We start from the raw sequence: 14,076 nt of genomic DNA on the forward strand, positions 1-14,076 counted from the left end.
TGTAGCCATATTTCTGCTAGATATTTTTTTAATTAAACTTTAATATTAATTTATACAATTGCAATGCCTTGATTTTAGTAAAGTTAGTACACAGTCATAGCCATAAATGCAATGGTACTGATAATTGGCATAATTTCTTTCGGGTCTTTTTTCGGTTTTCGGTTTTGGCCAAGAATTTTCATTTCGGTGCATCACTAGTCAAAAGCATTACAGAATTAAACTTTACACTCAAACTTCATGCAGACAACAAACAACCTGCAAAAGAGCTTCTATTCACTTGTTGAATATTAAAGCACTGCTAATGGTCAATCCAATATTATCCAAAAATATTGTAGTCGTATTCTATTTTACCATGAATGCTATTTTTGTCTAACACAGAAAAAACAAAATCAGAAAACCTTGTTACCGTACTGGACCTTCATTAATTAAAAAATGTCATTAAGGAGTTTGATGGCCGGTGGAACTAAAGAAGTTTGGATGGATTTTTATCTTTTTTTTCTAATGTACTTTTTCTGTGCTTTTTTTTTTTTTCCTTAAAAAAAACATTCTTATATTATTATATTATAGTATTAAACCTGCCAGTCCATATGTGCCATTTAAGTTTGTGGTCGAGCACCATGCCAAGGTACTTGTACTCTGGGACTCTGTTTCTAAAGGATCCCCCTATATAAAAGTGGGGTTAGGGGACTGTGCTTTTCTAAAATCAATTGACATCTCCTTTGTTTTGGAGGTATTTAAGATAATATTTGACTTCTCAAACCAGTCAATAAAAGAACTGGCCAGCCATGTTGAGTATAATGTGTTATGTTACATCTTTTTGTTTATTACATCAATGCTCATTTGAAAACGTACAGTATGTAAAATGTACATTGCCCTGCTAGAGCCGGAGCATCTGCTGTTTCATCTGTAGCACACATTAACAAAAACAACAGCTCTAGGAAGGATGAAGAACGTGGATAAGAGATGAACGGAGGAAGGGCCGCCTATTTGCTTTGGCAGCAGTAGCCTCCTTTTTCTTTGCTCCAACTGATTGAGAAACAAAATGTTTTGTTCCTGCAGAATACGTGGACAGATGCAGTGGAGCCATTTGGCAAATGGGTAAACATCCTTCTCTACATCCTTCCAAACCTCTCTGCTGACCTCTCACATCAGAAACACCCAGGTTACCATTCTTTTTTCTGTCTTGCACTGCTTTTCTTATTTTTACCCGCCTCTGAACGAGGCTAAGCCTATCCAACCACAAATACAACAGGGACTAACAGCGATGAAACCCAACAGCTGACCTCCTTTATCTAGTTAAGAGGGGTGTGTATTCATTGGGTGAAGCCTGACCAGTCGACAAGTGTTGTAAAAGAGACTAAACTGAGGGTGTGCAGCAAAAGAAAGGCTCATATCAAGGGGGAACAAAAAAACTGGAGAAAAAAAAACAAAGAAAGAAAAACCCTTATAGCTACTTACTTTAAAAACCTTATAGCTCATTACTGAAGACAGATCCAGTAGCAACTTGTGTTTTGTCTGGCTGATTGAACCAGTGCTGTGCATTAGAGCAGATTAAAGTTAGCTACCGTTGCAGACAATTACGGGACTGATGGATGGCTCTGAAAAACAAGCCTCCCTCTGCTGCCAACTCTCTACTTTCACAGAGTGACAGATCATCAGGAAGAAAAATGTAGCCAGCTCGATCAATCAAGAAGCCACACAGACACAGGCAGGAATGCAGCCAGACAAAAACTAATTCATGCAACACAGAAAACCGTGTGGACAGTATAGTGCAGAAAGCTCCAGCTCGCATACTGTTTAACACACACACACGCACAACTGAAGACATACAATGCACACACATGTGCACGCACATGTTCAGACAGCCATCCAGGACACAAAAACATGTAGTTTAGACCAAAAATACTATACCCTAGTCTCACACAGTACTGCAAACGGTCATAATTAAGTTATGATCAGCAATCAAATGATATGGGGCAATCCTTTGTCTGATCTGACAGCTGGGTTTCCCTTGAGAAATGTTATCTCATAGAGATGCTACCATGGTTCATTTGTGTTCTTCCAACTGTGAGACAGTTATCACATTTTAATTACCACATCAGGGTTCACAGGCTTCAGCAAACAGATGTGATGTAAAATTATGACTTTCTCCAAATGTCTTTCCTCTCCTCTCTGGCTCGTGTCACCCCTTCCTGGCTTTAGGTTTTACAAGAAACTCTTGTGTAGAATAAAATGAAATGAATGAAATGTTTTTTGTATTGTATTAGACCTTACTTGATTGGCAACATTATAAATGAATTAGAGCTGTCAATCGATTGTCCACAGTTCATTTGCGATTAATCGCAAATTAATCACACATTTTCATCTGTTCTAAATGTACAAATTTAAAACACTTAAATAAAGTTTCTTACTACTTTAAAGTCTCTATCTGCAGCACTTAAAGAAAACTGACTTTTAAAGCTAGTTTACCTGGTACTCTCGTTATTTCCATCTTCCAAAAGAGCCAGGAGTTCAGTTTTTATTAAAACAAAATTATAACTGGTGTGTTAACTGCATGCCAAATTAATCAGAGCATACAAGGCCATGTGACTGGTTGCTGACACGCATTTAACAGGCTATTTTTTAAACAAAGGTCGACCATAGCTCAAAAATGTCAGTTAAAATGAAATATGGGAGCAGAGAATGTGCAGTAAAAACTCAAAGTTTATATTGGGCTGCAGGTAATCCACTTCTGAACATTTGTAAACCTTTCTTAGCCTGCTTACTGTCACTGAGCTTATTACTCCTTCACCTTTTGCTCTTTAATGCTGCTCTTCCCCTGTTCAACTTTTCCCCCTGTCATGTACTCCGACTGCAAGGCGAGGTTGATGCCAAGGGCATGTCAACCAGATGTCATGCTGCACTGCATTTTGGAAATATATCCCATGGCTTATACATTGTTAATGTTGCACAGTAAATACACACACACACACACACACACTTGTAAGACCTGGTGCTACCTTACTTTGACTCTCTGTCTCTCTCCGTGACCCTCTAAGTCACTCAGTTTCTCTCTTTTGCTCTTCATCCTCTCTCATTCTCGGTGTTTGGTGTTTTTTGCCCCCAAACTCGCCTTCCAGGCAGCGCGGCAATAGTTATGTTTAGGGTTAAGGTTAGGGTTAGCTGCCTGGAAGGCGACGGAGGCAAAAAACACCATCGAGCCTCATTCTCTGCTTCAGTTGTTCTGTCTATCTTTCAGACAACACAACACACATGGGCACAAATGCACTTGCTCAAGAAGCACCTTCTGTTCCTGAGCAGTGAAGCACAAAGCTCAGAATTTCTCTGAAGTCGTTAATCACAAGAGGCAATGTAGACATGGCTTCCTTTCCAAACCACAATAAGTGATTGCCTATCACTGCTGAAAAAAGAAAACTCAAAACAAGGTTGGTTTCTCTGAACTCAATGTTCCAAAACATTATTTAATTCAGTGCACAGATTGTTGATTGTTAAGCTGTAGAAGAAGAAAAACTGTAAGTGACTCTACGACGACTCCAGCATGTGAAAACAACTGATTCCCCTACAATTGAATTGTCAAAGATGGCTTTACACTCTTCCTGGAATACTGCGTCATCTGTTTTTAGTGGTGTTGCTATTTCCATTCCCACTACTGTATATAGAAACCGGTCCCTCAGATATCAAAATGGTCAAAGATCCACTTTCATTGCTGTAAATCTTCAGTTTGAGGAAGAGCAGCGGGCTCAAAATGTAACAGCATTAAAATCCTTCTAACATTGACCACTAGGGGTTGTGTGTGTCTTTTTTAGCGTTTATTATAAAGATTGTATAACTACCATGTATGACCGATAACATACAATGCAGTTAATGGTCACCCACTCTGGTTATTAGGGGTATGAATCACCAGAGGCCCCATTATTAGGGGTATGAATCACCAGAGGCCCCACGATACAATATTATGTCACTTATACACTTATGTCACGATACGATATTATCACGACACTTATGTCACGATTCGATATCACGACACTTATGTCACAGTACGATATTATCACGACACTTATGTCACAATATGATATTATCACGACACTTATGTCGCGATACGATATTATCACGATAGCCTCGTGAGACCGTCCTGATCTCGCGAGCTCCAGTTTTCCACTCGCAGATCAGTCTGGCATCTTGAGATAGAGAAAATTTGGAGCCGTTCTCCAAACGACCGGGCCAATCAGCGTTGGTTTTGAGGCGGGTTTAGGTGGTGATAGACAGATGGTTTATCCAATCAGCTAACCAGGACTTTCAGACAGCAGTAGCCCTAATTCTGTTAGCTGCTCGCTAATGCTTTTTTCTCTTGGATCCTTCTTTTGGAATATGGACCGGGAACGTGAAATGGTGCCTTTTATTCCTAAATTCTCGTTACACAAACAGCAAATATCCTTTACCGACATGTTGCTTGATTGCTGAGCTAACGAGCTATGCTTTGCCTGCAGCAGCAGGGGTATGTGGTTGTATTTTCATACGCTACGTTGATCTGATTGGTTGATTTGGCCCATCTATCACCAACATAGGTGATAGACAGATGGTTTATCCAATCAGCTAACCAGTATTTTCGCCCCTTCCCAAAAGTTTTCCAACGGAAAGTTCCCAGATGGATATGCCGAGCAAATGCGAAGCAATCCATCTGGCGTAGTCAGGTTATTATCACGACACTTATGTCACGATTCGATATCACAACACTTTTGTCACAATACGATATTATCACAACACCTATGTCACGATACGATATTATTGGGATTGCAAACATAGTGCAACATTCTGCGATAAATTGCAGTTTATTACCTTTTTTCTAACTTCAAATTATGTGCCCAAAGAAAATCTTTGTCAACATCTTTTTCATCTAAAAAGATACATTTCTCCTGCTGACCTCACCAGAAAAAAAAGCCCCATCTAGTGGATGCTTGGCGTCTGTGTACCGATACAGTATTGCCACGGAAAATATCGTGACACTATGCTGTATTGATTCTAGGGCTGTGCAATTAATTGAATTTCGATTTCAATTTCGATTTTGACTCCCAACGATCACCAAAATAGTATAATCGAGAAAAAACGATTATTTTGCCATGTTCTGTTTTGCAAGAACGCTCTTATTTTGTCTTGTGTTCTGAATGACACGCACATGCGCACATCCGAACGCGCACATCCGTCCCTCCCGAAGCCAGTCAGGGAGGCAAGTCGTGTGCATATCATCAAAGAACTTCTAATATATCAAGAAGTGCCACTCCCTCGTTACTTCCGGGTTCTGAACTGGTTGCAGTTCCACCAGAGTTCCATATAGGGGGCGCTCACAGGCCAGTGCAGAATGAATGGGGCTCTATGGAGCTATACCCCTCAAAACACACTTTTCTCAGGATATAATTTTTTGTCTAATAATTTGAATGTTGCATTCGAAAGGGGAGGCTAAAAATAAAATACACACTGCTGTGTGTTAGATTTTTAAAGTAACTTTTTGTTCAAAAAGCCTTTTAAAATGTCAATGGCGTCATACACATATACGCCAGAGATACTGCAATACGGCAAGCTCTGAGTCGCTTCCTTTGTTCTCGGTCGGCACGACAACACAGCTAACAGGTAAGGCTCTCCTTGTTAATACATGTGCTAGAAAGAGGTTTGCTAATGTTTTAAAGACCACAACCGAAATATTCACTCTGATATTCAGGCTCTGCTTCGGATGCGCGTCAGCCCGGGATCTCCGATCGTAATCACTCCTTCACTGACCAATCAGCATTCATTAGCAGAATGCTAACGTGTTATGGGCTACAACGACTCACCCTGTAAGAAATCAAAAGGACATAAGTACTCGTTCATTCAACTTTCGACCTATAACCCATGTTGAACTTGCAAAAACTACAATCAAATCTGAGGTTTCTCAACGACAATCAGGCGAAAGAGACAAATTTAGCCGTCTAGCTCCATCGAGTCCCATTCATTTTGCACTGGACCGCGATCACCCCCAGTGGGACTCTGGTGGAACTGCAACCAAAATCCGGTACAATGGGGCTGAATAGGGAGTGGAATGGCTTTCCGTAGACCGGCTTTGATATCATCCGCTGGAATTTAAAAACTCGAGTAAAGATGGCAGCAGCATTTGGTGAGCAAAAAAAGGCAAAACCAACTCAGTTGTCTGGGAACAGCTAACGTTAGCTAACCCTGCGGTCCCTCTGCCTTTGCCCCCCTCCGCTGTAGTATACTGTCTAGAGACGTTGTATTCCCCAGACACGCTGTATTCACTTACTGTTTAAAACTTTTTCCAGCTTAGTGGGGGTGCATAGGCATACTGCTCAAAACCAACATGAAAAAACATAGTAATGTTCCCTCAGCATTTATTTTTGTGGTTAAACTGTATGTAATGAGCGGGACGTTAAATCACCTGTTTCACGTAACGTTACTCTAAGGTACCGTCTATGTGCTGGATTTTTCTTAAGGTTAGCTAGCAAATAAGCCCACTGACGGCGCCATTATTGTTGATATTTTGGCACAATGTTTAGAAATGACAGTAGTAGTGGTCATAGTGAGTGAACATGTGATGTGAGATGCACACTGTGTTATGTCTGTGGAACTGTTCATTAGCTGTGTAACGTTATGTGTGATATCTGTAAAGCTGAACCGACTCACAGTAGTAAAACAGATTTTATTCTGATCCAAAGACTCTTTCTGTGAGATAAAGGACACTAACAGATTATACCCTGGACACTATCCATTATATCCAAATGTTAATGAGTAATCGTGTTAAATAATCGTGATTTCAATATTGACCAAAATAATCGTGATTATTTTTTCCATAATCGAGCAGCCCTAATTGATTTCCCCCCCCCCCAATCTACCTGAGAAGCAATGTGCTTTTGACTATCTGAACTCTATTTTTTCAATTCCTACAAACACCCTCTCTCTTTTAACTTTTAAAATGTTGCACTAGTATTTCTCTTTTAAGCAACACTACTTTAAAGTTATATTATATGTACAGTAAATAACAATACAAATGATGTGGAACTTATTGCCTACAAAAATAGGTACCAACATAAAATAGCGTTAAAGTCCAAACAAGAACCTCCATAATAATAATGCAAGTGTTTACCCAAGTTTACATTAGTTATGTTTCAGGAAGTTCATCCAGACTTACCTGGTTAATAAAAGTTAATTGAACATAAATTTATTTTAGCCCACCAACATTAGAAATATAATAAAATCAAGAGTAACAGGGACAGAGCCCCAGTGAAATGTTACATGTAGCAAAAAATCCACTTATCCTAAATTGATCATTTGTGATAGACAAAGGTTGTAAATCTTGCACTAAAATGTTTCTGCAGTCGACTATATAGACCGTTTAATTGTGTCAATGATGTTAATCTAACAATGTTCCTACTATGATTTAAATGATCCCCCTTAGTGATCGCTGCCTCTCCAAAGTCTATTTGAAGCATTTAGCTTCGTTATAACAATCTCATCATCGTTATAGCTTAGATTATGATGTCAATGTCTATTACTTAGTTGTAATTCACAATTAGTTGACCACCTAAGCTTGTTCAGCTTTAGAGGGAGGTCTATAATGAGGGCAGCCATCATAGAGAGCTGTCCTCAAATGACCTGTTATCATGTGCCTAATTCTCCACACACACACACACACACACACACACACACACACACACACACACACACACACACACACACACACACACACACACACACACACACACACACACACACACACACACTCTTCCTACAGACAGTTTCTACATAAGGTGGGGTTGACTGTAACACAAACCTGCATGCAGCAGAATTGAGAAAGTGTTTGTGACAAATCTGAGTCAGCAAAATCCAACTCACTTAAAAAAAAATACAACAAAAACAAACTGAACATTTGGTGATCAATTGTGCGTGAGTGACATCAACAAAGATGATGCGCTACTCTACAGACAAGCAAAAAATTGTATAGTGTAGCTTAATACTGTCTCCAGCAACTACAATGCCAACTTTCATTTAAATCTCAAAGTAAAACTTGGATTCTGATAGTGATGTGATTTGACGTGTACAACTGTTCCAGGGATCCAAGTCATGCAGAGCTCTTTAATGCCATTGCCCCTGAGAAACTGTCCTGACAAGACCTGGCTGCTATGACTGCTTCACTCTCATGAAACTAAATCCTTTTTAATCACCTTCAGACAACAAAACCCAGGCCAGGCATGCTGCTAATCTCTGAACACTTCGCACCTCTGTGGTGCCCTTAGGTGACACTAGTTAATCACATACAGTATACCTTCCTTTATCAAACAACATCAACAATCAGTTAGTAATTCATTCATCTATTAATCAACATGGTGACCACTTAAATGCTAAACAATGTTCTGTTATTCCCTTATACACATCTGGAAAACTCTGTACTGTGGATAAGAGCAGCAGAACACATGGACAGCCTGTCTTCAATCTCTCTGCTCAGAAAGGTGACACAAGAAAGGTGTCCCGCACCACAGCGTGACCCTGCAATGTGTGGACCACGTGCATGAATATACATGGGACTAGGGCTGGCTACCGAATTCAATACTTTTTAGGCACCAGCTGAATTGCCTCTAAAGTATTGAGTATCGAAAACTGCCTTGTCATTCGATACCCAATTTCAATACTTAAGGAGTTAATCTCATCAGTGTCAGTGAGCCAATAAGTATGCAGCATGCTTCTACCAAGATCTTATAATGCTGGTGATTGGCTGTTTAGCATTACGCGTCCTAGAGACACGCAGGGAACACTCTACATTACGCACAGAGACGGGGCTCACGTAGTAGGAGCTGAAAAATAAATAAAAAGATTTGTGCTGTTGTAATTTCTTTTTGTTTTATTAAATTGGTATCGAAAAAAAGTATCATTTGGGGACCGGTAACATTTTTGAACGATACCCAGCCCTACAAATGGGACTTTGTGTTCAGACAGGGTAACAGTTCAGAGAAGGCATAAGAGCGAGATGGAGAAATCTATTATAAGACCAGTCATCAAGTCCTCAGATGACCTCCTCAACTCCTGTTCTGTGAAGCTGCCCTCCCCAGTGGTGTCTCTGTACTTCAGCTCTGGTGTCTGTCATAACTCTCAATTGGACCGGTGGAAAGATAAATTACTGTCTCCATCGGCACAACTACAATTTGAAGTGCACTACAGGCAAAACCATCATTTTTCAATTACGAGTTTTTGGGCTATTTTGCTTCCATAGCCTTCAGACTTGGGTTAAAAACATCCAAAATACACATTTAGATGTTTATTCATCCCCACTTTGTCTATTTGCACCAGTAAATATCTCCTAAATGTCTTAATGTATCTTAATGTAAGTAATCAAGTAGGGAACTTTCATGTTGATATCTGTAAGTTCAAATGTTTTACCCTATTCACCTGTAGTGTCTTGCAAAATGTATGATATTTTATAATCCTTATCTTTCTCACAATAGGTTTTTCTCAGACTCTGAGCCAGAAATCCCCACTTCAGTGGCACTTACATACACCAAACTTTCCAGTTTCATTCCTATCTATATTCTGAAGGTTTATTACAGAGGGATTTGTTCAGATATCATTCATAGCCTGATTAATGTAACATGTTATACCTAAAAACGTGGAAGAAATAGATTTTTTTCATGGCTGTTGAAAATATTTTCTGATTTACAGTATGGAGTGATAAAAAGGGATATCCAAAATTCCCTCTGTAAAAACCCTAGACTCTAATATGTCAACAAAATGAAATAAACATTTTGAACCTGGCTTTATCCAATGTTCAGATTTCTGTACTGGAAATGTATGCAAATTAGCGCATTTCTAACAAGATAATGTATCATTTGCATATTTAAACATAACATTTCAGAAAACTTATAATACAAAAAATATTTGTCTCAATGTCAATCAACTTGGGACGTTTTCATGGTGATATCTATTAGTTAATGTTTTATTTACTATTTACCTGGGGTGTTTCCCCTAAACAATCACAGCAGCTATAATGAGCTTTTTAATAAAATCACAATGCACTGCAAAAAGAAAAGAACAAACATTGAACATCTATAATTAAGTTGAAATAAACACCCTTAAGGAAGAACACATTCAGAATGTTATTTGACAATCAAAACTAACTTGTTAAACGTACCATTATAAAGTTCAGTGGGCAGATAATGGAATATTTTGGTTTAGCTGAACTCCGTTTAGTTAGGTTTACCCAAACAAAGATAGCCTCTTTAGGAATACACTTAGACTGAAATGAATTATGATCTGTGTGCTTTTGTGGCCTTATTTAATTACTGTCTATCTGTGTTGCTTGCAATGCTTAACTTATGACTATTTTAAGACAAGAGACATTGTGAATCAGATCATCCAGGCTCGCGTTTGCGCTTCCATTGACTTACTATTCTCATTGTACATTTCTCAGGATTTTTTTCTGCTCCTCCACTCTCAGTTGAGTTTAGTTCATTAAGCAAAAGAGGATAACACCATTCTCCATGCCACCCTGAGAACTAAATTTCCTCTCGATAACACCCAGCAACAACACTAGCTCCTCTAGATAAACATAACTTATTATCAGAGGGAGGGAGGAAGGATGTTGGTTGCTAAACAACATTTCCCAGCATGCTGCCTTAACACCATGAGACTGCAGGGAGCTGTTTCTCTAATGCAGACAATACAGGTCACTGTGACCTGGAGCTGAATGTCAGGTCAAAACACCCCTAGTAAAGGCTGTGTCAAACACATTGTAGCTTTCAGGTCAGTCCTGAGAGCGGAGGGATTTGGATAATTTACTGAATAGGACTTTTTATAAAATAAAATAAAAATGTTTGTGTCATCATTATAATCCCAATTAAACTTTTTTTTTTTTTGGGGGGGGGGGATTTATGTGTGCATGCAGTATGTCTTTGTACAATAATCAATTCATTTCTGTATATTTCTATGTGTGTGAGATGGTGAGATGTGTTTTTCCTGCAGGTATGATATAGTGTGTTCACCACACTGGACGAATGTTGGGTTTGACAGTTAACCAAAAGTCACAATTCAGAACCCAGTTTTATGTCATGATGTAAATAACAATAACAAGTTAGTAGTATGCATAATTTGTAATCAATGTGTGTAAGTCTGACTAATTCAACACAGCTCTTTTATCCCCTCACCTCATAGCTTTCAAAGCTAGTGTGTCCCATGGTGGGTGTTGGGGCCCCAGGTAGTGCGGGGGCCCTCCTTTTCTTGGTCTCAGCCTTGGGAGACATCCTGGGTATGTTCATGACCGACTGAGACTGGCCCAAGGTACTAGGCCGATCTTCTATGCTGGGGACCCCTGTCGCAGTGGGCAGACCCTGTGGGTGATGTCAAAAATAAAGAGGGTGAGGTAAGACTGACAGATATGTATGTACTGTAAATATACACATGAACAAACATGTCAACGTATAAGTGCTTAAGTGACACTTTGCAATACATTTCAAGTGAGTCGGACACATGAACAATGAGTTATACTGTAAGCATTTGATCGACCACGTTGCATTTGCACCACCCATAACTGAAATGCTTTTGAATTTTGGAGGATCGCCCTTAGTGCTCTCTACCTCTCCAAAGGCTATTAGAAGCATTATGCTTTGTTAAAATATCATTATCCTTATAGCTTATGATGTCATTGTCCTGTCTTGTAAGTCACAATAATCCGGATTGAAAGCCCCTTGTTTCTTGGCCCATGGCCAAACTTTCAACCACATGTAATTTAACTTTTACATAGAAAGATATCCTGCTTACTAACAAACACAAATGTTGAACTCATATCACTGGCAGTGTTGATTTCAAGGGTTGATTTTATGGTTAAAACGGTATAAGGATTTATTTTATATCTAAATGAAAAGTGGTAGTATAGTCTGTTCTTCAGTCACAAAAAGTATTGCAACATTTATTATCATTATTATTATTATTTGACCAAGTCAAAAGAGCAACCACATTTTCAAAGGGTGGTTACTTCTGACCAAAGCATTGGCACAAAAATAGTTTTCAATATCTGATCAAAGAGAGCCCAAAGTGCCCCTGAAAATCTGAATCTCCCCGTGCCTCGGCTTGGTACAGAGCCTTGGCACAACGGGGGAACCAAACCACAACTCGCTCCCCCATGATCTAAGAAAAGAACAGCGTTTAAATGCAGATTAATTGATGCATTCAGACAATGCCTGGATAACAGCATAAAAGCTGAGCAAAAAAGAACATAAAGTTCAGGTCATTAGAATTAATTGGACCCAAGGTTTGAACATCTCACAGTGGGGAGGGATGGGAAAAGAACAGTTCTTCTGAAAAAAAAGGGCCTTGAGGAGAGCAGTCCAGCAGGCACGTCTGCAGCTTTTTTTCAAATTGGGGACATTTCACATGTGAAATTATGTTTTGACTGTTGATGGTATTTTGATTGTTACAGCATGCAAAAATATATATTTTATTGGGGAACTTGTTGCCTTGCACTGAACTTAAAGAGATAGAGTGTAGCAATACACATTTGTACTTTTTTTACTATTGAGCAAGGAGATATCAATCTTGAGGATTATTATTTATCCTATACATCTCACAAGAAATCTCACTAAGCATCAGTGAAAATGCAAAATATCCAAACACTATCACTCTTATTTAAGAACTTACAGTGACTAAAACACCAAGTATATATGTGCTTCATAAAAACATAAACATTGTAGAAATGAATGGGTAAAAAAAAAGAAATCCAGAACGGCATTAAAAAAGTACAACCTAAGCTTACAGCAGAAAAAAAGATGATCAAACTATTAAATAAAAATATTTACAGTCAGTTTTCCCTGTGCTGTGTGACTGACGGGGGTAAGAGCAGGGTAAAGGGGGATGTGGGGGAGGTGGCAGATGGGGACAGACAACAAAAAATAAATGTTCGAAGTGAAGGATTGATGTGATTTCTATTTGGAATCCTAAAAGAAGGAGCTAGCTTTCACCTCACCAAAATATAATGTTCAAAGCAGAAAATTCACATGAACTCTGTCTGACTCTTTCACCTGCTCTCTTCTACTCCTTCCCTCTGGTAAACAATCTGAAATCTGTCAAAACAGTAAGAGAGGAAAAGGTAGCTGTAACAAACATACTGTAGCATTTGGGGGGGAACCAAAACTCGCAGTGACCTCATAATTACAAAACATGTATCTCAAAATGAACCCATTGAACTTCTGCAAAACTTCTTCATAAGGAGCATGACTTACATACTGTATCTATGCCTTTTAGTGCTTAAGTGACTGATTCTACTACAAACCACACATGCAAATGTAAAGAATCTCCAGCAGACAATCAAAATGTCAGAATCCCTCCCTACTAATCACACTGACTTCAGCATAGAGGAGAATCCTCCTACACCTACTTTGAACAAAGAGAAGTTAAGAGTTTTTAGATGTAAAACACACATCACTGTTTTGCCTGTTTGAAATTAAATTAACGACAACTCACAGTTTTTCTATATATTTAAGACTTACAGTATAAGATGCCACACTGGAGAAGCTGATCTGACTCACATGTTTTGGACGTGCCCTACACTTACTGTTTACTGGTCGACTATATTTGATACACTCTCTCAAGTATGTAACGTATAACTGAAGCCAAGTGCTGAATTCGCTATATTTGGTGCTCCAGCTGAGGAATCGAATCTGACTCAAAGGCAACTAAACATTATTGCTTTTGCATCCTTATTGGCTCGCAGGCAGGTGTTATTACCGTACACTGGAAATCCGCAAACCCACCTAAAGCATCGCATTGGCTTCAGGATCCGATGTCATACCTACATTTGGAAAAGATTAAATATTCAATTAGATGCTCCCATAAATTTTCATATGTCTGGCAACCCTTATTATCCTATTTCTCTGCCATAAAGGTACTTCCTGGGGAGTAGTGGGATTTACATTGGTACCTGTTGCTCACACTTCTCTATATGACAAACTCGTGGTCTTTGATTGTGGTATCCAACTGCTTTTCTCTCTTTTCTTTAAAATGTATGTATGTGTATACAGTGCCTTGCGAAAGTATTCGGCCCCCTTGAAC

At 39.0% G+C, this 14,076-nt stretch overlaps 1 protein-coding gene across 6 annotated transcripts in view; it reads right to left on the minus strand.

Moving 5' to 3' along the window:
- Nucleotides 1-14,076, minus strand: part of cobl (cordon-bleu WH2 repeat protein) — a 67,426-nt gene that overhangs the window by 22,311 nt on the left and 31,039 nt on the right. For all 6 annotated transcript variants that reach the window (XM_039805841.1, XM_039805843.1, XM_039805844.1 and 3 more), the window contains one exon: nt 11,178-11,360. In XM_039805841.1, coding sequence (XP_039661775.1) covers nt 11,178-11,360 — 183 coding nt within the window. The remainder of the gene's footprint in view (nt 1-11,177; nt 11,361-14,076) is intronic.

Source organism: Perca fluviatilis, chromosome 7, assembly GCF_010015445.1.
Source record: "Perca fluviatilis chromosome 7, GENO_Pfluv_1.0, whole genome shotgun sequence".
Classification (NCBI taxonomy): Eukaryota; Metazoa; Chordata; class Actinopteri; order Perciformes; family Percidae; genus Perca; species Perca fluviatilis.